Here is a 23,660-nt window from a genome sequence, read left to right on the forward strand (position 1 = left end):
CATGGTTGTGGCGGGCCAAACCAGTAAATAGCTCGGCCCTTTGGGCAGGAGAAGCAGTAACTGGGGTCCCACAGTTTCTGGTTTGTCGTCAGGTTTGAGTGGCGAGGGGAGTTCTGCAAAGCGTACGGTTACTGGGTTGCAGGGGTAAGCAGGCCCACACTCCGCGATTCCAGCTCCGGCCCTGGTGCGGCGCTGGCTAGGCAGGCAGTGGGGTCCGGGTCGAAACACACTGAAGAAGTCAGGGGTCCTGGACCGAACACCGATATTGGCTCGGGCCTTCTGACACCCTGATGTAGTAGCGCCTGGCACTCTCCATTCCCCTTCGCTCTCCTCGTCGCAGCGTCGCCACCTCATGTTCCACCGGGCTAGTATTCGGGTGCCTCTGGTGCGGCAGGTTGTCCAGTTCTCCAGACCGTAGTTGGGCTGGCAGCTTGGAGTACAGCAGCCTCAGGCTGTTGCTGCGGTTCATTCAGAAAGCCGGAATACCGTGTCCGGTAGCATCGGACAGCCTCGCGCGGAAAGGCGTCCCCATCTCTCTGGCCGCAGCTGAGATCCAACTAAGCGGGCGCTTATACTTGGTCGCGTGCCTTGAGGGGGCTTCCGCAAGTTCCGCTGGGAAGATGGAGGGGGCTACCCTCCCTCCCAGTGACGAGAGCCGGCAGGCACGTCTGCTCCCGGCGGCGGCTGGGGCCTGACTGAAGGCTGAGGCCCAGCTTTTATCCTTCCAGGTCGTCGCCTGACCCTTTGAGGGGCGGGACTTCCGCCCAGGGATTCCGCCCTGGGGGATGATTGACGGGGCTCAACCCTCCCTGTGGAGGAGGGGAGCCACACCGCCTCGCTACACCTCCCTATACCTCATCTGTAGAATAGGAACAGTAAGAGTAATAAATCCCTGCCTCGCAGGGGGGTTGTGAGAATTAGTTCATTCATAAGTGCTTGAAGATCTGCAAAGGGAAGGTACTATAGAAGAAAAAGTCGTCTTTATTTATTTTGTTGAGGCGAGATTTTACAAAGGCCTCTAGCTCCCCTTGGAAGTCGATGTTCTTTGGGCACCCAAGTCCAGTTTGAAAATAACCTTTTTATTGTGAAAATAGCTGTCCAGGTTAGAGTGTCTAAAGCAACTTCCAAATTTCTACTGCAGAAAAATCTGTCTTTGCTGAGTGTCCGGTGGATAGGAAGTTCCATTGACTAAATCCCTCAGCTAAAAAAGATAAAATTAAAAACAAACTATAAAAAAAATGCATAGCCTTAAAAAATAAAAAAACAAAACTTAAGACTTTAACTAGAAATTCAGCTCTCCCTTTCCAAACAAGGTCCACAAGAAACTTAACATTCAGATAGATATCAGCAATATAGAGTCTTTCTCCTACACTAATACCATCATCTTGTAATTGGTTGTTAAACTGAGCTCCTTTCAAGCTAATAAAAACCCTTTCTCATTCAGCAACATTGAATTGACATTTTTGTAATTCAGGTTTTTACCATCACCATCCCATTTTACTACATAGCAGTCAGCAGCAGCACATAATTTTTTATGCCTGCCCATTAGAGGGCATCATATAAAAAGAAAGGTGGTTTAGATGATAACATAGATGTGAAAGTTTTCACTGTACCCTACTGAAGAACTGAACAATTTAAAGCAAGCGGTGTTGAAAAGATCATAGAATCGTAGAACATCAGGGTTGGAAGGGACCTCAGGAGGTCATTTGGTCCAACTCCCTGCTCAAAGCAGGACCAGTCCCCACCTAAATCATCCCAGCCAGGGCTTTGTCAAGCCTGACCTTAAAAACGTCTAAGGAAGGAGATTCCACCAGCTCCCTAGGTAACCCAAGATCTAATACCTCGTTTTTGCCAAGGGTCAGCATGGTGAAATGAGATTTCAGTACAAAGCCATTGTTCTAGGCAACTCTTGTACAAGTGCCAGCAGCATAGTGTCATTCGTACTGAAAACTAGGAAATATGAAAACCAAAAAAACCCAAAACTATAACTGAAACTGCCCAAGCAGTTTGTTTTTCCTGCTGTTTTCCAGATAGCTGTATACATTCATGTCTGTATCTGTTGCTTATACATTTGTTTCTCCTATTTTAGACCTCAGTTCAGCAAAGCAACCCTCTACAGGACAGCACTTAAATATGTGCTTAACTTTAAGCACATACTTAAGTCCCATTGACTTCAGTGTCACTTAAGCACCTGCTTAAGTGCTATCCTGTATCATGATGCTTTCTTGAACTGAAGTCTGATAGGTGCAGCTACTACATTTTTTTACTTTAATGGACCTTTAAGCTCTGATCCAGCTAAGCACTTCTACATGTGTTTAGCTTTAAGCATCTGAGTATTCCCTTTGAGGTCAGTTATACTATATCTGTGCTTTGGTAATTTAGTTGATCAGGACCTTGCACTCCTGGCTCATTACAAAATTTGACGTAAGACACAACTGCAGTAAGTATACTGAACAGGCACCCCAGGGTTACATCTGAAAATCTTCAAAGAAAACTTATACATAATCATCACTGCCAGCCAATGTAGCACGTGTCTAGGGTGCCCACCTTTTCGAAATGCAAAAACAGGACGCATGCAGGAGCCCCCCCACCCCGTGGCCCTGCCTCTTGCTCCTCCTCTTCCCCCTGAGGCCCTGGCCAGGCCAGAAGCCAGAGCCAGGCAAGTGGTAAGAGCCACCCAGGGAGCTCGGACCCCTGTGAGGAGCCCTGGATCCTCCACCTGCACTAGGCGGGGCGGGACAGGGTGCTCAAGAGCAGCCCTGGGCCATGTACCTGCCCCCAGGGTGTATCACCCACGGCAGATGGAGAGTCTGGGGCTCCCCACAGCAGCCCAGGCTCCCTGGGCAGTACTTACTACTGCCTGGCTCTGGCTTTTGGCCTGGGGTGAAGAGGAGGAACAGGGGGCAGGTAGGGCCTCATGGTCAGCCCCCACCCACCCACTGGGAAGAGGCTGGTGCTGCCCCTGAGCCTTGGGCAGGTGCAGAGCAGTGCCTCAAGGAATCCAGAAGAAATGCTTTCCTGGAGTCATTCAGACTGGGACTTGAAATGTATGTTTCGGGACTGTCCCGGCCACTCACTATCACTCAGTGTTACACTGTTTGTATCTCCCAAGGGAAGGGATGTCAGGCTGTCTCATAGAGGGCAAATAAGGATATATATTTGTTACAGACATAACTTTTAATGGAGAAGTCAAGGTCTTTTTCATCCTGGCCAGCTTGCTACTGAGCAAGGGTCCATGAATTTTTATAGGTTTGGTTCTATATATCTTCAGTATAGTGGAGTATGGATTTTAAGTGTCTTTTAAACCATGGTTAACATGCTTATTAAAAACACGTCACACTAGCCAGTCTTTCACAAAAAACGTTTAACTATATTTTATAGATGTATTTTGGTGTCTTTATATGATCGTCACAGTTATTTAATTGTTTTCTAATGGAACATAAACTGGGCTTTATATTAATTAAGCTACTGCCTGCCAGGACTTGCTTTTTTTATTTGAAACTGATAGGATGACATTTGTATTTTTAGCCGTAACCCATGACTTCACCAAAAGAAGGAGCCAGCCTTTATTGGGAGTGCCACCTTTAGAGTTAAACGCTAACGGCTGGGTCCAAAGGCCAATGACATTAACAGATGTCTTTCCATTGGCTTCAATGGATTTGGATCAAATCCTAGACCACCTGGGCTATGTCTACACTGCAGTGTAAGCCAAGGGTTCAAATTCAACCTCAAACCTAACCCACCTTCTGCCTACACACAAATCACAGTAACCCAGGGCTTGAACCCAGTGTCCCAGGACCCCACTGGGGGTGGAAGGTCCGAGCCTGAGTCAAACCAGGACCCCAGGATTCAAGCCCTATTGCTTAGCAGTGTAGATTCAGCCCCCGTGGACTCCTGCTCTGTCAAAAATCCCACAAAAGTATCCCACAATCCCCATAGGCCAACTTTTTTGACAGTCAGGTGTGGTGGACAGTCAGGTTTTCCCATACTGCACCAGAAACAAAGAGCAGGAGCAGCTACATTTTGGAATGGTGTGAGGAAGTCTGATATATTGGTGGTTGGACTGAGGCCTGCATAAAGCAGTGTAGACACTGGAGCCACAGACTGGGACTTGGTCCAACAATTCCTAACCTGGGGTTACAAATGAGTGTAGACGCTCTAGCCATAGGTCAGCAACCCAGGGTCTGCTCATCTGAGTTCTACTAACCCAGGGTTTACATTGCAGTGTATCTATGTGCAGGGGTTTTGAGTTGGGCGGAGCTGGGAGCAAGGAGAGGGGGAGATGCAGAGAGGAAGAATACTGAATTGGGGCTCGGTGAAAGTATCAAAGCGTGGCATTGGCGATGAGCGTTGCATGGTGGGAACTCGGGTGAAAAAGGCTGAGAGAAACATAGCAGGGAGAGAAACGGAGACAAGAGGACAGAGATGTAAGAAAACATATACCATGGGAGTGAGCGTCACTGTCAATGCCTATAGAATAACCATGTCAGGCACTAGACAGCGGAGTTCAGGATTGTCTCTTTGGAGATGGCTGACCTTACAGCACTAAGCTGGAAAGCTCATGGAAGATACCAGCTTGCATGTCCTGCAGCTTTTCCAAATGAAAACAGAGGAGGCTGCACTGTGAAACTCCTGAGAGCATGTGTAACCTCACTGAAATACCTATTTCAGGAACGTTTTGTAGAGCCTTTTTAGCCTTACAAAGGGCAGTTCTCTCTCAAGGCTGGGTCCACAGATTCTCAGAGTGAGTTATCATCTGTCTGTAGCTATAGGGTGCTTCCCCCCACCCCCCTCTCGACTGCTCAGATGACAGGTTCTGAGGCTGGCGGAGAAAGGTCCAAAGAAGAAGCCAAGGCTGTGTTCCTTCTGCTCTGTGTCCCCGCCAGAGGGTGCAGAAGGAGAAGTTCGTGCTTCGTGCTCTGCAGCTGCCTCATCCATCGGGTCTGAAAGGTTTCACTTACCTTAGGCCGCCTGACCCCAACTGAGGGGCCGGTTCCCCACCTGTGGTGAGTCTGACAACCAGGCTGCAAATGTCTCAAAGGATGGCAGGAAAATGAAGAGGGCCCTTGGTTACATCAATGGGCAGCAGCCCAGCGCAGGGAAACCATAAAGAGGACTGGCCGAGTCTGCCACAGGCAGAGCAAGAAGTGGCTGGTAAGACCCGACCATACACCTTCCTGCAGCCCAGGTCTCATAACCACCCCCCTTCCATTGTTGGGGATTTTTAGGGGAGAAGCCACAAATTCTCCCAGTCTTGAACACAGCAGATTCTGCAGACAACCGTAATAATTCCTGCTTACTCAGAACAGCAGAGCATGCCACTATCGAAATTTAATCTGAATTCTTCAGTGCAAACCTAATCATATTTCACTCATTTTTCTTTATACTTCTGCTTAAGATAAATGTACTCCCTTCTCCATCGACAACAACTCAGAATCCATAAGCCAGCATTTTTCCCGGGACAAGGAATGTAGGAACTTGCACTTTATTACGTATCTCATTCCCCTCCCTTCAAACAATCAATACAATTCTCAGCATATGGCTCTTTTCAAAGGCTGTGTACAGTTTCTATTTCTAAATGATATGCTAGCATTAATTTTCACAGCCCTGAGCCTGGCTTTGTTCTGAAGAAATCTTATTCTGGTAGAGAGTCTCTTTCCCCATTCCCCTGCAAAATCCAGCAGCTATGTGAAAAACCTCTAATCGCCACCTCAGTGAAATACAGAAACACCTGGCAAACGGCAACCTTGGTTTATGTCGTTCCAAACAGCATTGCTGGGACATTTACACGCTTGTACTATATGTTTGATATTATCCCTCTAAAATCATGTCTCCTTCTGCATCTTGCATTAATTCATACAAATCTGTTCGGATTTTGCACTATCCCTTCTTCTTTGGTAGCAATCACCCCTCTTGGGCTGTCAGATGAATACACAATCCGTTGCTGGGGAGGAAGATGGCTGGGAGTTGCGGGAGAAGGGGAAAATGGACAGCAGTGTTCCGTTTCATGCAGCTTAATTGAAAGACACTATTCAGCTCAGAGTAGATGTTGCCTGCTTGGATTGTCTAAGTCTTCTCTCCTGGAGGAGTTGCTTAGCAGGGTTCAGAGATCAGCACCACATCCCAAGAGACCCAAACATGCCATGGGAATTCCAGGGGGACCCAGGACAATGGATATATTTAAAGATCAGTATAGTTCTTCCACCATTGCTGATCCCCAAATTCCTGAGGCCAGCCTAACCTGTAACCCTCAGGACCCTCCTCTTCAACATCTGTCATGGCCTCTCTTCCCACACCACAAATGCCACCACCCTCCCCGTTCTTGTCCCCCAGCTGTTCTCTCTCAGCCCTCCCCTTACACTGAGCAGTAAATGACAGCCCTAGGCAGAGCAACTTTAGGCTCTGTTCCATTCTGCGGGGAACAGTCTTAAGGAACTGTAGAGCCTTCAGAACTTGGCTTCAGCAACGTAAACCTACTTGCCTTGCGCTTTGCAAACTTGAGAATAGTTCTGAATTTTTGAAATTGCATTTAAATGTGGTATTTGATTATACATTTATATTTACAATCCCCCCCACATCTTTTTTCTTCAAGTAATTACAGCTTAAATGAGCCTAAAAAGCCTGTCTTAATAAAAGATCTGACTTTCTCTCCCAAGCTAAGATGAAATGTTTTTAACTTGGGCCATTTCTGCTGTGTTGTGATGCATCTGTGTACCTGTCTCATTGTATAAAAGCCATAAGAAAAACCTCATACAGAATTTTGACACATATTTTGTTTGCTATTATAGTTTGTCAGACATTTCATTACATCTTGGAAACACACAACTAAACAATTTCTAAGGGAAATAGACTATTTGTAGTCATCTGCTGGAGGCCTTCAGCCAATAATTCACACCATTTGTCAAAAAGATTTTTCACATCTAAGCACAAGGAGCTTTGGGGATGGTGTGCAGCTATCATGTGAGTAGGCCTGGAGCCTAGGAGCGCATTACAATGCTATGCTGGAGAGAAGATGAGGACTGATAGCTATGAAGATCAAATCTGAATGAGCAGAGGGTGGAATGTGCATTACTTCACTAGTTTATTGCCTTATCAGTGGGATTTTGTGATGTTTAGTGGAAAAGGCAGGAGCTTCCCATAGATCAAATAACAAATCTGAATATGTTGAAATAGAGGTTCAAATTATTGGCATTTTTTCCCTATGGAAGGAATTTGGTTGGTCTTATTATCCCTTGCAAGACCCAGGGCCAGGTTTGCAAAAACAGAGGTGAGCTCCACCTGCAAAAAATTGCCTCTACGAGTTCAGTACAACTCTCGGCCGTATATCACCCTGCTGGTCCCAGCCAGGTGGAAGGAACCGAAAGGATGCCACCATCCCTCTGTTGTGCCTCATCTGAGGGAGGAGGCGGAGGCAGAACCAGCAGCAGCCAGAGGTGGGATCAGTGGAGAACATATGCCAGGCAAGGGTCTTCACCTGGCAACACCTCCCAGCAGCCAGAAACTCTTCTTTCTAGCAGTAGAGCAACCCCCGGAATTCCCCACCATCACTACCTTTTATCTACCCCAGGAAACTGCCAGTTCCCAATTGGCTTAATCACCTGGGGACTAACCAATGGTGAGATATTGCAAACTTTCTAGATCTCCTAAATTAAGATTTTCAAGGCCACTTAGGAGGTTTGGACAGCAATTTCCATTACTTTTAAAAAGGAGTTAATCATTCAAATCTCTTAAGCAACTTTGCAAATATCAGCCATATGCTTTATCTCAGCAACCAAAGCAGCTACTTGCTAACTTAAGTATTGTTCTGAATATTGAAAATGACATTCAGCGTGTGTGTATTTTCTTAGCTGATACACTTATCTTTGCAATTCGAACTCCCGCACCCACACATACTTTTTTCAGGTAATTACATCTTAAACTAAACTAAACACCTCTCTGAACAAATGACACAACTTTCAAAAGGTAAAGGTAAAATATTGTTAATGTAAACCTATTCTGCTTTCTTTTGATGCATCTGTATTCCTGTCGTACAATATAAAAGGTTTGAGAAAAACTCATACAAAATTTGACACTGTTAAAGTACTTTCCATAACTTTTTAAATAGCTTTCTTTCTCACTATTGTTTATAACTTCAGGGAAAAGCCAAAGAATTGCATTGCCTTTGCTGAACCGTGTATAAAATGAGAGAGAGAGATTGTTACATAGTGCACATAATTACAGTGCTGTGGCAAAAGTAACATAAGCACATAACTACAACTGCTGCAATTTGAAATTGTTTTTTATAAAGTTAAACCTCATTTTTACTAGTCTAATAACTGAAGAATTAATGTCTTTTTGTTCTGTATGTGAACTCATCATGAGTGGAAAGGTAGTATCAACATACGGACACATTACAATGAGCAGTTTCATGTTAACACAGAATGTCACCTTATCATCTCTCTGTCTCTGAGCAGAGATGACTAGCTTAAAAGGGCATCTTTCATCTGTGTAAATGGTTTACCAGGGGGCATTGCAGATTGCTTGGAATAGAATTTTCTCACAGAAATGGAGCTAAAAGAATAATACAAGTAATTGCATTATGCAATGCCTCCCAGTGTTTTACATGTTCTTCTGCCCAGGAAAAAACAACCATAACTTTGTTTCAGTTTTTGACAGCCTCACTCGGGTATTTAAAATCATAGCTAATAGGGCTTTTTTTGTGTGTGCGTGTGTGTGTATTTCAGGATGGAATGGGGAACCTGAGAATCACAGAGAAAGGTCTGAAGCTAGAAGGAGATTCAGAATTCTTGAAACCTCTCTACGCCAAAGAAATCCGGTCCAGACCAGTAAGTTATCCAGAAAAGCAAAAGAATGATCACGTCTGTACTCTAAACACTAGAAAACATATCCGTAACAATGGCACCCAGCCGCTTCACATCTATACATTAGCTTGGCTACACTATGCAAGGCTTTGGGAAATGAGCCAGTAGCGTGTCTGTTGTGTAGTTACATGTATTTTTGCCTGAGGAGAAGGCAGTGTTGTTTGAAGAGCAGATAAAGTGCTTCCAGGACATCTAAGATTTCAGATAGGCTTTTCTCCTCCTTTTGATGTAGGACACGTGTTAATAAGTCCTCAATGCAGAATTCCTCACTTTTCATGGGTAGAGAAATGGCAGATAGTTGTGAAATCCACCCTGCAGTTTATCAATACTGCCTGAGACCATAGATGTGTGATCAATACATATGGGTCTAATTCAGCCATGATTAGTCTCCATAAACGCTTTGTTACCGTGGGCTCAATTCTGCAAGGTGCTGAGGACTCAGCAATTTTTGTAATTACATGCAGCTAAAACTAACAGCAAATGTGGGAAAATTAATAAAAGTCTAAATCCAGAGGAACTCAAGTGTGATTAAAATAGCAGCATCTTTACGGTACAATTTAATTTACTGTCAGCTCTTTCTGACCATCCTCATGCAACTTTGTTTGGCATAAGCAGCTTTGGAAGACTGAATAGGTTATATTCAACTTCTGTTTCCCTACTGATACTTTATGGAAGGCATCATACATCCCGTTTCCTGTTCAGAAATGTTAATTTGAATTGGATAGCAACTTCCCACTTGATGACAGTGGCAGATAGCTAATTAAATATTAACATCGCTTTAGCTCTACGTTTCAGTGATCTTGTAATACAAATCCTGTGGAAATGTTACTTCCATAGTGGACTTTTCCCTCCTTCCATTATATTGCTGTTCTGAGAAGACTTTAGCTGTGAATCCAAAGGGCCTGATCAGAAACCCCGTGACGTCAATGAGCATCTTTCCACTGACTTCAGTGAGTGGTGGATCAGCCTAACAATCTGTATGGAACTTTCCCACATGAACAACTCCACTGACTTCCCCTGGAGTTGCATGTAGGGAAGCCAGCACAAAAATTACCCAGATCTTTCCAACTCTCAGACCACATTCAGACCTGGTGTTCAGCAGGTGCAACTCTGGTTTCAGTGAAATTGTGCTTTCTTATGCCAGGGTTCTGAATTTGATTCGCCATGTCCAAGTGAGACTTTGCTGCGCAAGGTGATACTTTTGGAATATATGCAAGTACTTCTAAATTACCAGAACTATAATCTTCTATATACCGGCAGTAGCTTGTTTCTGATCTAACCAGAGCATTCTTTCAAAATGAAATGCATTACCAATTACTGAGCTTGAGGGATATAGTAAAAACTAAGTGCTAAACTCAGTTCTCAGTTGCATCTCTGAAAATCAATAATAACTCCATTACCATTGAGTTACTTAGGATTTTCGCTAGTGCAAAATGTGGTTTTAAAAATGCAAAGTGTAAGAGACAAGAACTTTAAATAATGGTAAATAATAAAACATGCCAGGACTATGTTAATGTATAATATTTTCATGTGTTTTAGTAAACAGTCTAAGAGTGCAGTCTGCTAGCTTAGCTAATGGTGTTATTTATTGCTCAACAGACTTGCAAATTATGGTTATTTATAGTAGATGAAGTACAGCAGAAGATAGAGAATGATATTTCAGTGTAATTTCATCTAGTAGCATAGTTACACAATCAATCCAGTGTTATATGTATGTAGTAGAGATCATGGGGCCAGACTCGTGATGAGAGTAGGTGCACTCCCATGATCTCAGTGAAGTTGTGCCAGTTCTCCACTTGACCACATGGGTGAATCATAGAGAACTCCTGATCCTTATGAATCTCTCTCTCTCTGTGGATAGAACGAGGCAATCCCTGTGGAAATTTCTTAGGAATGCATCTCGATAACTGATGGTAGCCTCAGTCCATGCTTTGAGAAGGGCTGGACTAGATGATCTCCTGAGGTCCCTTCCAACCCTGAATGTTCTATGGTTCTATGATTCTATTATTCATCAGCCACTGCTTTCCTTCTCAGATGCATCTTTAATTCCATCATAGATCATGATTAAAAGCATCTACATTTTCCTTAGAAATCAGAGCCTCAGGCCTAAAGATAGCAGAAGTTCTCCATTAAAAGATGCATTTAATTTTCACTGTGGGGCCAGCTTGCCCCCTCTTGGGGAAAACCCATGGGTTAGGAAGAAGGCAAACCCCAAAGGTGTACAGGAACCCTTTGGCTGCTCTAATTTACCCTGAAGCAGCTGTGATGGTTTCAGAATAAGGGGACTGTAACTGGCTACCTGCTGCCCCTCACCCTTTGTGCTGAGTGGTTGAGTTCAGTCTGATCGCCTCTGGAAAGGTGTCCCACAATTGAGGTCATGCCACTGAAATTGCACCCTAACATTGATGCATGTGATTTCTCATGATCAAAGGGAGACATGTTTGTGGGATAGCCTTTATGAAATACCGTCAGTATATTACTGGGCATCAGAGCATCACGGGCAGTTTCGTGAACACTGAGGCTGTTCTAGAAGTAATTTTGAGAAGCTAGTACTAATTTTGCTAGAGTAATGGGTGCATCCTTTAGCCTTGTTTTAAAGGGAAATGATAAGATGCCCCAGGTTCTCCAGAAGTGAGCAGAGCATCTTCAACTCCCTGCTGCACATACTGTACACTAAACAGTATTTTCCATGCCACTTGCATGCAACATGACATCTTGCTGCCTTTAATTAAGAAGTTAACTGGACCATGAAGTATTGCCTGAGTAAATAAAAGTGATCTGTACTTCGCCAAGAAGGCACATTAGGTATCTTTTCATTTCTTTACTTGCACATAAATTATGGAGATTATTAAAAATTGGAAGGGTCATCTATAAGCCCCTCTGCAGCCCAGATTCATTGTTGCTCTCAAAATGTTACTGTCTTACCAACAGTTATAATTTATTGTGAACAATTGTGTGAAGCATCTGCTTACCTTTTAAAATAAGACAAATAAAACTTCTAGTGAAGGTTGCACATAAGATCACAAGTGTTAATTTTATGTGCTGGAAAGCAGTGATAACAGTTTTTTTGTTTTTTGTTTTTTTTGTGGTCTCAATCTGCTGTTGGTTTGATTTGACTAGAATTTTAAAAAGTGAAAATTTCATACCTCTTTTGAGAAGAGCTGTTAATAGGCAGGTTCCTTGAAACTTCCTTTAAGCTAAGCTTTAGCCCTCTTCAATGCAAATGATTTGTTTTGGTTTGAGGTTTTCTACTTCCATGTCTATAGACAATATATAAGGGAGTTTGGTATGCAATGTGGTTTATTTTCTGCCTGATAATAACAGACATAAAATCATGTGCTGAGGTTACACAATACAAGTATAGACTTGGCTGAGTAACCATGTGACAACTAGAGAGATGATAATCAGCATTAGAAAACAGGAAAAGATCTTCCCATGTCCTGAATTTAGGATTCACAAATCCTTATTCAAGACGTAAAGACAATTCGGCTTATGTTATTTAAAACAAGTGATGATTTTGTCTTTTACAGTAATCATTTCTAGTTTATATGTAGAAAACTAGATGCCATCCCTGCAAATATTTATGCATGTGCATAACTCTCCTTACACGAGTAATACCCTTGAATACAACAGGAGTACTCATATGAGCAAAGTGTGTTTTTACAGGGTCAGGACTTATGCATTATAAAAGTATTGGCCCTGTCCCTGCAATCATATCCATATAGGCCGACTCTCATACCCCCATGGGCTTCGCTGCGACTCTGTGCAGGTGGATCGGACCTGGCAAGAGGTTGGATTACAGGATTGAGCCCTCACACAGGGAAAAAAAAAGTGTCCATTTGTCTCCCCTTAGTGACACCCAGGCAACCCTAAAACATAACAATGTTGCACTGGTGTAAATGATGGCAGAATTTGTTTGGTATTATGAAGTATTTAACAGATTCTATTTTATCAGTTTCATTGCTGCCCTGGGAACACAGTTCTTTTCTTTCCTTTTTTTTTTTTTTTAAAACAATCTTTAAAACCGTTTTAAACTATTCCTAAAAAGTTAATTGCAGATTTTGAAAGCAAAAGGGTTAGTGCTGCCATCTTGATTTTTATTTTCAGAGGATGCTATGGGCACTAATCCTCCAAGCTGTTTAGTGGGGGAGGCTTGCACTACCTGTGCATAGTCCTGTTCACGTCAGTGGAAGTCCGCCCGTTCAGAGGAGCTTGCAGGGTCAGGGCCATGGAAGATAACACTGTTAGAACTCCCACTGCCTTCAGTGGGACCAGGATGAGACCCAATATTAACATCTGGGCCTGATCCGGCAATAGGAATCTGCATGGTATGGGAGTCCACAATGGCAGATCCAGTTGTAGGATTGGAACTGACAAAGGCTATCTTTTTTGCTAGAGTTCAATCCGCTGTTGTCAATACAGTATCTTAAATAGCAGCTGCATACAATGTGATTTCATGCATTTTCCATTGCCATTAATGATTCTGTTTTCATTAGTAAACACTCTTCCCTAGGCCAACATTTCAATGATACAAACCATAAAGGAAGTTTTTCAGGCTGATAAATCATTATTTTGCACATGACTTGTCTCATAGTGTACATGTTTGGAATGGAGAGGTGGTTTAAGCTCCATAATCCAGACATTGACTAATATTATTTGCTCTGCAGTCAGACCTGCTCCAAAGTTAAAATTGCACATTCTTAAACAGTAAAATATACATGTGGAACTAAACTGTGACATGCACCCACAGTGAGACATACCTGCCTCAGAGCCAAAAATACATATTTATGAGCACTAAAATACTAATTTGGATTAAAAAGTAGTGTCCACCCACAATGAGAGGCAAGTGCAGATGGCGAGATAATTGCAACTTTCTGCAGTCAAGCTGTGGAGTTAGAATTTAGCCTTTCAGTTAAAGCTCAGATAGCTCACACAAAAGGAACATGTTTGCAGAAAATGTATCATCTTCCTTTCTTAGTATTTACAGGACAAGAAAAAGATATTGATCTAGTTTCCTACTGATTAAAGCCCTGATCCAGCAAAGTATTTAAACACATGAACAATCCAATGAAGTCAATGCAAGGAAAAAAAAAAAAAAGTTAATTTCTCGCCCTTAAATCATCAATTCCCTCACCACTTCCAATCCCTGAACTCCTCCACCACCCAGACTACACTAAAGCGAGCAATTCCTCCAGTGTGGACATGGGAAGCAAACTCTTAAGAGAATAAATGAAACTTGCATTGTACTCTGACAGGTCAATCATAAGTGCTGAGGGCCCTCTGTTGACAGTGCTTTCATGTCAGATGCTTGATCTTTAAATCTAGGGGCTATCAGCAGAAGTGTCTCAGCAGCCATTGTGACTTATGAGAAGAAATACATTCTCTTAGGTAGTCAGGACTCTCATGATGAATCCCAAAGCCATGGAACTGAGTCTGAAGTACAGTGTCCCTTGCAATGACACAGTCCGCCGACTGCTGCCTGTCTCAGTAGAAGTCAGGCAGCAGAAGTTGCCAGAATATTATTTAGAAACCTTGACAGACAAAATGGCGAATTACCAATTCTAACGAAGTGAGCCCTTCTCACAGCCGCTCCCTTGACTGAGGCTATCAAACATACGCAGCATCCTCATTTGTGTGTGTGTGTTTGCTTCAAGGCCACTCCAACTATCTCTTCCTGTTCAGTCATTTCAGAGTCCTGCTTGCCCACTAGCTATCAGCGAGGTAGAGAGCAGGCAACCAGAAGCACAAACATGACAGACGGAAGCATTTAATGCAGCAGCAATGTGAATTGCAAGAAGTGTTGGCTCAGCACAAGCACCAGCAGTTGATGCTGACTCCTCATTGCCATGATGTGTGGAGCATGTTCAGCTGTGCAGAAGACAGCACAGCCATCAGCTGTATATGCCCCTCACGCCTCCACCTCCATTTCCATTCTTAAGTAGTGAAGTCCACAAAATGGAACTTCAGTCTGTTTGCTGGGGCCAGAACAGAGTTAGTGGCACAGGGACACCCTGCCTGCTGAAGAGCTGGATGATTAAGATGGCTTCACAGCTACAGTGAAAACAGTGTCCGAAATGGATACCAGAGTTGGTCAAAACATTCCAAAATGTGATTTTTCAAGAGAATTGTCGATGTTGGCTGAAGGAATACTGAACGTGGCATTGGACTTACACTTCGTTTTGCAGATTCCCCTTTCTTCATTTATTCAACTGCTGCAGTGACTCAGCCATCCCTGGCAGTTACATGCATGTGCTAAGGGAAAAATGGACTTCTTACATGGCTTTGTCGCTCTTTTTAATGCTGTGCAAGTTCCCAGAAAAGACACAGAGAAGAAGCTCTTCCATAAAATCTTTTTCTGAAATGATTCCATGGGTTACATTTCAAAGTAAAGTCTCACTGAAGCATTTTGAAAAGAATTTCATTAAATGTTGCTAACATGTCATAAGCTCCCTTAAATGGAAGGGTAATGGCTCATAACATTTGTAAGCTTTTTAATTTCATGCAATATGAGCAGCATAGTCAGCACCTATTAAAGTCAACCAAGTGTGCCAACTTGGGCTACCTACCTTGGCATCTGTCTGTATTTTCATAGTGGGCACACCTCTAAACAAACACTTGGAACAATGTGTTTGTACTTCTGTTGCGTTAATGCTAGTGTGTTGTACAGCAAGGAAACACCTGCTGTGACCACTGCAGAAGTATCTGAATTTATAAGCTGAATAGACCACTTTTAGTCAGTGCCTTCTCTTTCCATTGAAGAGAGTTAATTAACGTCCGCAAAAGTCAAGCATCAGGGAGGAGGAGACAGAAGGAAAACTTCTTAAACAACTCCCACAATTTTGCTGATTCATATTCTTCTAGTATAGTGAAATGTGACAACCTTGGGTTTTGGTTTTGTTTCCCTTTTGGTCTGAACTTTGTGGTTATAAAATTAAGGACTTTCACCACATCCTAAGGGCCAGCTGCTAAGTTAGGACTTGGTGCTAACTACTTCATGGATTTTTGCATTGTGTCTCAACCTCGACCCACTGAACTTCTCAGCAGGTCTGTTACTGAGCCTCTACCGGGGAGAGGCCATTAGCTGTGTGGAAGTGTGTGATGGTATTATGTTTCCTCTGGAACTAAGCTGAAAACCAGGTAATCTCATGTTGCCATTTGAGTTGTTTGAGTTGTTTCAGGGATCCTGAAAAGTAAATACATATTTGATTTAATTTATGCTTACAAAAAAAGGACATAAAATATTTATTTTTAAGCAAATGAGAAAGTTGCTGAACAGAATGAAACCTATTTCAGTGACTGGTTTGGACTTGGATTGGACTTTATTTTAATGCCTGCCATTTATTTTAATACTAGATATTCGTGTCTAGTGTCTGGCAATCATGTGTTAACCCCTTTGTAAATTAACAGAGGTGGTGCCATGCCTATCACTTTTCTCTGCTATCTTTTCATTCCTTTTCCTTAGCAAATTTGTAGAAGCAATACATCGTTCCTAGGTCTGCCTATTTTCTCTCTTCTGTTTCCTATCAAAAGCTGTTTATTTCTCTTAGAGTATATGATTTGTCTGTAGATAGGACAGATGAGTATTTGGGCTACCTAATGCTTAGTTAGTAGCACTGGGTGGAGTGACTGTTAAGAGAGAAATTGGATTGGATGTTGGATAGAGACAGAATGGGACCAAACCCTTGAATCTTATACTTTGAGATGAAGTCTTGAATTTTGTAGCTTGGGTGCATCTCACCAAACCATAAAGTCGCAGAGAAGCAACCCTTACAAAGAGTTGAGTCAGTCTCAGAGCTGCTCAGAAGACAACCTGTGCTGCTGCAATATGCTGCATTTCTTTCTCTCAAGGGCAAAAACTGAGAGTTTAAGGATTTATTAAGTCTAGACATCTAGATTGACAAACAGGAGGCTGGTTGCTTTGGATGTACTTGAATGTAAAAATAGCCTCTGTATTACTTAACATTAAAGAGTGATGGAGCTTAGAGGAATGTGAATAGATAGAAGTTAGACACGTAGACAAATGGAAATTTGGACAAATAGAAATAAGTACGGAGATTAGATGGAAATATAATCATATTTTCTATGGATTTTCCTTAGGCTGTGATATTTTTGAAAGCTGTCATAGAAAAACCTCCTGCTCTCCTTTCAGAGGACAAAGACTGCTCCCCCAGCAGTTCTTTCTATCAAAACTGTCTCAATAGCAGAGTTGCACATATTACAAAACAATAATCAGATTCATCAAACTGCACTGTCATCACCAGACTCAGCTAGATGTAGCCAGATTCACCGTTAGTTCAGTGCTTTACTTTGTAACAGGAAAAGAGAATCAGGCCACGTCTACACTACGGGATAATATCGAATTAGCTAAAATCGGTTTTATAAAACTGATATTATAAATTCAATTTCATGTGGCCACACTAGGCACAGTAATTCGGCTCGGAGGAAGGAAGGAACTTGAATAAAATTTACCCAGAACCACCGCGGAAGATAAGTGTGATTCAACCAGAATTCCAAGGGGCGGAGGAGACTGCGGACTTATGGATAGCTACGGAAGAGCTACCCACAATCAACTGCTTCAGAAATCGACGTTAAGCCTTGACCATGACGCACAACACTTCCTCCGGAAAACATCAGCGACACAATCCTTTCGCGCGACTTTTTCCCTGGATTGATGCCTGGGCAGACGCCATAAGCCACGGCATACCATTGGAGCCCGTTCAGCTTTTTTATTTTAAAGTCACCTATATGTGTTAACTGGATGCCGCGGACAGAGGCGATACTGCCACGTCACAAAGCAGCATTCACTTTGCTTTTCGCATCCATAGCAGAGATGGTTACCAGTCGTTCTGTCCGTCTACTGCTGGAGTAAAACTGGCAATGAGATGACGGTTATTCCCCCTTGTACTGTCTAGCTTGCTATCATGAAGTGCCCGGTGGCTGAAGATCGGCCGGGGCGCACAAAAGCAAACTGGGAATGACTTCCCGAAGTCAATCCTCCTTTATTGGTTTCTAAAAATAGAGTCAGTCCAGCCTAGAATATGGGCAAAGTGTACTTAGAGGACCAGCTGTATCAGAGAGCAACAGCTGCTGCCGTGTCAGTATTCACAGGGTGCCCCTGCAACAACCACCGCGGTAGTCGCTTCCCCCTCCCCCAATACTTCCTGGCTTACCATGGCAGTGTCCCCGCCATTTGTGTCATGAAGTCCAAAAGAATGCAGGAGTTTTTAGTGACGATAAAATTGAGGGGGGAGGCAGCTCATCTCGGTGTATGATAGTCCTGGCAGGAATTAATGGGGGAGGGAGCCAGCCTCCACGGCTATGACAGTCCAGGCAGTCCGGATACAGAATCGTTTCTTTACACATGAAAGGGAGGGGGCTGATTGAAGCTCAGCCCCCAGTTGTTATGATGAAGACGGTTACCAGCCTTCTGTACCATCTACTGGGAGTGACCAAGGAATCATTCCTTGTTCTGTGTTTTAGCCAGGCGCCCCCAGGCTGGCCTCATCTCAGGCCAAGTTTAGATATTGAGCAACTAGTCACGGCATGCATAGGACCATCGGGTATCAGTCAGGACCGTTACCAGTCCTACTGCGCACCGTCTGCCAACGGGAGGGGAGAGGAGCGAATACTTGCGCTTCACTGCTGCAGCATCGCGTCTACCAGCAGCATTCAGTAGGACATAGGTGACATGAGGAAGAAGTCAAGAAATGAATTTCTTTCCTTTCTTTCACGTGTGGGGGGGAGTAAACTGAGGAGGCTATTCCTGAACCACCGGAACACTGTGTTTGAACTACAGGCACATGGGAGAGCTCAGCCAAGAATGCAAATACCTTTTCAGAGAATGCTGTGGACTGTGGGATAGCTGGAGTCCTCAGTACCCCTCCCTCCATTAGCGTCCTTTTGAGTCTCTGGCTTGCCGTTACGCTTGTCAACGCAGCATGTGTAGCCCTGGAGATTTTTTTCCAAACGCTTTTGGCATTTCGTGGTTCCGTAACGTGAGCTCTGATAGAACAGATTTGTCTCCCATACATGCGATCAGATCCAGTATTCTCCGCCCCCCAAGTACGGTCCATGCTGGAGCTCTTTTTGGATTTGGGACTGCAGCGCCACCGTGCTGATCAGAGCTCCATGCTGGGCAAAAACAGGAAATATAATTCAAAAGTTCGCGCGGGGGGCTTTTTCCTGTTTACCTGCCCACTGCGATCCGAGTTCAGATTGCGTCCAGAGCGGTCAGTGTGCACTGTGACGGATACCTCCCGGAGGCCATAATGTCATTTCCGTCCTACACTACAGTAATCCGATAGTAATAATATCGAATTTAGCGCTACTCCTCTCGTTGGGGTGGAGTACAGAAATCGATTTAAAGAGTCCTTTATATCGATATAAAGGGCGTTGTAGTGTGGACGGGTACAGCGTTAAATTGATTTAACACTCTTTAAATCGATTTAAACGCGTAGTGTAGACCAGGCCTCAGACTTTTTCTGGCACTCATTATCAACTGCTTTGCCAGCAGTAAAAAGTACACAGGTCTTGCTGATCCCTGAGGGATAGAAATCAGAGCTCAGAAATGAGGGGCACAGTTAGGATAAAATAAGAACCATCCTGAACTCTCACTCCTTTGAACAAAACCCTTTGAGATACTTGAAAAAGTTTGACTAGCTGTCCTTGAAAGAAAAAGCATTTTGTGTGTTCATTTGTGCTTCCTAGTCCTGGGTGGAATAGAGTTATTTTCAGTGTCAGCAAATGGTCTGAATCTCAGAGTCTCTAGAAATCTACTGAATATTCCTGGCCAATCTGTCCTTGTATCTGGAAACACATCTCAGGAAGGAACGTTGTTCTATTCTGGTTTTAGAGGAACAGTGCTGTAATGCAAATGCACAGTATCTGGACAGTTTATATGTCATATGGTACTGTGGTCAAAAGACAAGACTGTGGGTCCAGGTGGGACAGGAGAGGGGCATAGACTCTGGTCTGCAAGTGAATCAGTGAGTTAAGTCTCTCTGCAGTTACACACTTAAGCACGTGCATAATTTAAGGATATGAGTAGCTTCACTGAAGTCAAAGAGACTACTTACATGTATAGTTAGGCACAGGTATAAGTGTTTTGTTGGATCAGGCAATATGATTATTACTTACGTTAAAGCTGCACCCAGAAGCCACAACCGAGACTGAGGCCCCATTGTGTGGGGCTCAGTATGAACATGCAGTAAGAGAGATTCCTACCCCAAAGAGCTTACAGTCTAGTAGGCAAATAAGACTGACAAAATGGAAGGGGAAACAGAGGCACAGATAGGTGAGGTGGTTTGCCCCAGGTTACATGGCAGATCAGTGCTCCATCTGCTGGACCACACTGCTTCACATGGGAAGCAGCATTAGTGTAAAACTGATTAAAAATAACACATTAAAAAGTGTTTAAGTCAAAAAATGTCTCTCGGAAAATGACAGTTTTCATTGAACCATTTTTTGTTTGTTTTGTTCTTGATCTTCATATGCAAACTTTTGAGGCAAAATATAGCCTGTTAATTTGTTTTGACTAGTTTACAATCCTATATCTGGTTATATTTGATTTTGCTTGTAACCTTTATGCTTAAAGGGCTAGTTGATTTTCCATGACTGATTACAAATAACTATACTTAGCAGTGAAGTAGGGCCCCATTTCTCTTCTGCATGGGCATAACCTACACAGGGGAGAGAAAAGTCTACGTGTTTCAACTCACATTCTTCCATCAGGACAGGGACACTGTTTGCCTTGCATGAAAAAGATGGAGGTGCCACCATCTGAATCCACAGCTTCCCAAGTATCCTGAGTTTCATCTGCCACCAGATCCCTCCCCCGGGCTCCCCAAGATAGCACAACATGTGCAGACTACCTCTACCCTTGTCCCCAGAACTTCTCCTCCAAAGAGACCAGAAAGGAAGCTTCAGAAAGGGAAGGATGGTGCAGTGGTTAGAGTACTTGGTGGTCCGTGGGGTCAGTTCCCCACTCTGCCACAGATGCCTCAAGTGACCTTCGGGCAAGTCACTTCATCCCTCAGGATATCAGTTCCCATCTGTGAAATGGAGATAACAGCACTTACCTACCTCACAGGGTGTTGTGATGATAAATATGAAGAGCTCTTATGAGGCACTCAGATACTACAGCGATGGATGCCATATAGGTACCATAGATCGTTTGGGGGACCATAGCGTATAGAAGAAGGCAGCCTTGGGCTAAATTCATTTGCATTTCTTTCCCCTGGGGATTGGGGGCAAGACTCCAAAGGAGCCGGCCAGACCACCCTAGAGGGGTTTGGTGAAGCCAGGGAGCATGCCAGAGTGGTAGAACCCAGGGGCGGCTCCAAGCATCACCACGCCAAGCGCGTGCCTGGGGCGGCAAGCCACGGGGGGTGCTTTGCCAGTTGCCACAAGGGTGGCAGGCAGATTGCCTTCGGTGGCATGCCTATGGAGGGTCCGCTGGTCCCACGGCTTCGGCGGACCTGTCGCAGGTGTGCCGCCGAATCCACGGGACTGGGGACATCCCGCAGGCAAGCCGACGAAGGCAACCTGCCTGCCATGCTTGTGGCGGCAAAATGCCTAGAGCCGCCCCTGGTAGAACCCCTTCTCTAGGCTTCCCTTACCAACCCCCTTTCCAAACGTTGTGTTTCTTTGTATGTCCAGAACTTTGCTGTGTAAAATAAACCACCATAATTTAATTATCAACAGATTAGAGATAATGTGACAGGAGACCCACAAGTTGTGACAAGAGACCCACAAGTTGTGACAACTCCATAACCGGACTGTGTGGAAACAATTCAACAATAGAGAGGAAGAAAGGAACTTAAACCAAGGCGCAGGGCATTAGGAGCTAAATCTGCAAGGTTGGATACAGAGAACCCGAAAAGGACAGGAGAAGAAAAGCAACAGAACAGATCAGAGGGCAAACAAGCCTGGTTCTGAATTACAAAAGGCTGCCGGCACTTAATATGTCAGGGAGATTTTAACCCTGTTCATTTGGGAGGGGAAATAGATGCAGAAAAGAAGACAATGCAAATAGAGTAATAAAGAGAGGAGCTGAATAATAAAGAGAATCCAGCACAAGAGATTCTTCCCACAGATTTCAAAAGAGGCCTCTCTCCAGAGACACCAGTGCTAGCCATCAAAAGCAATCTTTCCCTGTTGTATCGTTAAATGTTGCCTAAATACTATTGCAAACCTTAAAGTCACTCTGTGGAAACCTTCCTCAGAACGTTCTTTGTTATACTGTCCCATCAACAGGGTTGACTGAAGGCATTTATTTCAAACATTGACTTTTTAAAATTGGCTTTTAACATGACAGATAAATCCATTTGCAAGAGTCTTCAGGTCTGTAGAGTAAAGCTGTGAGAGTGCAAATGACCTTCCATTTCAAAGGATCCCAGAAAGCTTGCTTGCTTGCTTGCTTTTTCTTTCTTTCTTAGGCACCTACAGCTTTGATACTGTGCCTGCAGTTCTTTTACTCCCTGGGTGAGAATAGAGCACCCCACTGGATACCCTGTTGTAAATGACAGTGGGTGTGTCATCATATATTTAATAAGTGTCAGCGGTTAGGATCTCAGTTCTGTACCTCGGCTGAAAGACAGGAGCACTAACAGAACAGAGACCCCTTGTATTTAAAAAGGAGAACTGGTTAGCAACTGATCCAGAGGGAAAAGTGTCCCTCTCTGAATCGCCCACATCTCTCTTTTCAGCACTTGGCTTTTGCTTGCAAGTCTCCTACCCAAATGCTAAGCAGGCTGAACTCTTTCTAGTTGATGAGATGTGACAAGATCACAGCCTGAGGTGGTATGCCTGAAGATTGAGATGTGTTTTTTGTAAAGAGGAGCCTTGTAAAACATCTATACCTTAAGGGAGAGAAATAAATAAAATTACTGGCAATCAAATTGATTGGGGAATAAGATAGTGGCATTTGTCTGAGGGAACAGGCATAACTCCCCGCCTGGGACTCCCAGTTCTTTTTCTGTTTTCCTTCCCTTGGATTTTGTCTACTCAGGGGTCTGTTGACCGTTTGTTGTTCTTGTGAAAGTTAATATTTCAAGTTTGGGAGGTTTTGTGGTGTTTTAGAAGCATGAGTGTATAATTGTTCAGGGCCTAGAACTGCAAATAATATAGCTTCTCTTTATAGTGAAATCATTGCTCTCTTGTAAACTCAAGTGAAACCACATGTGGGTGGCCAAATAATACACTTCAAAAAAAATAGTTGCTTTAAATACCAAGACATCCTGGCTGACTCCAAAAGGCCTAAGCAGGGATCAGCATCTGGCACTATAGAACTAAGACAGCCACTGGTGTCCAGGCAATTTTTTTTAGTAGGCAGTTTTAGAGGGGCCTGTCGTCATACTGTAAATAAAAGCAAGAAAAGTAAAGTTCTTACTACTTTAGTTTTAATATAGTGGCTTGTTTGAGCTGTTTTGTTGTTGATGTGTCCTGAATTGAAACCTGTGTTGATTTCATCCTTGGCAGTTTGTAAGATGAAATGACCTCAGTCTTCATCAAACTTTGCTAGCTTGTAACAACATGGCATTTCATCAGCCCTTTGAGCTGTCTCTTATATGCAGTCTCCAGGAGTTGCTGCAAAGTGGTATGAGTGTTCAGACAGCACAGAAATGGCATAGATTCTACTCTTATAGATTCATAGACTCTAGGACTGGAAAGGACCTCGAGAGGTCATCGAGTCCAGTCCCCTGCCCTCATGGCAGGACCAAATACTGTCTAGACCATCCCTGATAGACATTTATCTAACTTACTCTTAAACATCTCCAGAGATGGAGATTCCACAACCTC

The 23,660-nt window shown here is 43.6% G+C and overlaps 1 protein-coding gene across 6 annotated transcripts in view; it reads left to right on the top strand.

Annotated features, from left to right (window-relative positions):
• SGCD (sarcoglycan delta) overlaps positions 1 to 23,660 on the top strand; it is a 555,521-nt gene that overhangs the window by 412,078 nt on the left and 119,783 nt on the right. For all 6 annotated transcript variants that reach the window (XM_075068197.1, XM_075068194.1, XM_075068199.1 and 3 more), the window contains one exon: positions 8,724 to 8,825. In XM_075068197.1, the coding sequence (XP_074924298.1) occupies positions 8,724 to 8,825 (102 nt within the window). The remainder of the gene's footprint in view (positions 1 to 8,723; positions 8,826 to 23,660) is intronic.

The sequence above is a fragment of the Chelonoidis abingdonii genome, chromosome 7 (assembly GCF_003597395.2).
Source record: "Chelonoidis abingdonii isolate Lonesome George chromosome 7, CheloAbing_2.0, whole genome shotgun sequence".
Taxonomy (NCBI): Eukaryota; Metazoa; Chordata; order Testudines; family Testudinidae; genus Chelonoidis; species Chelonoidis abingdonii.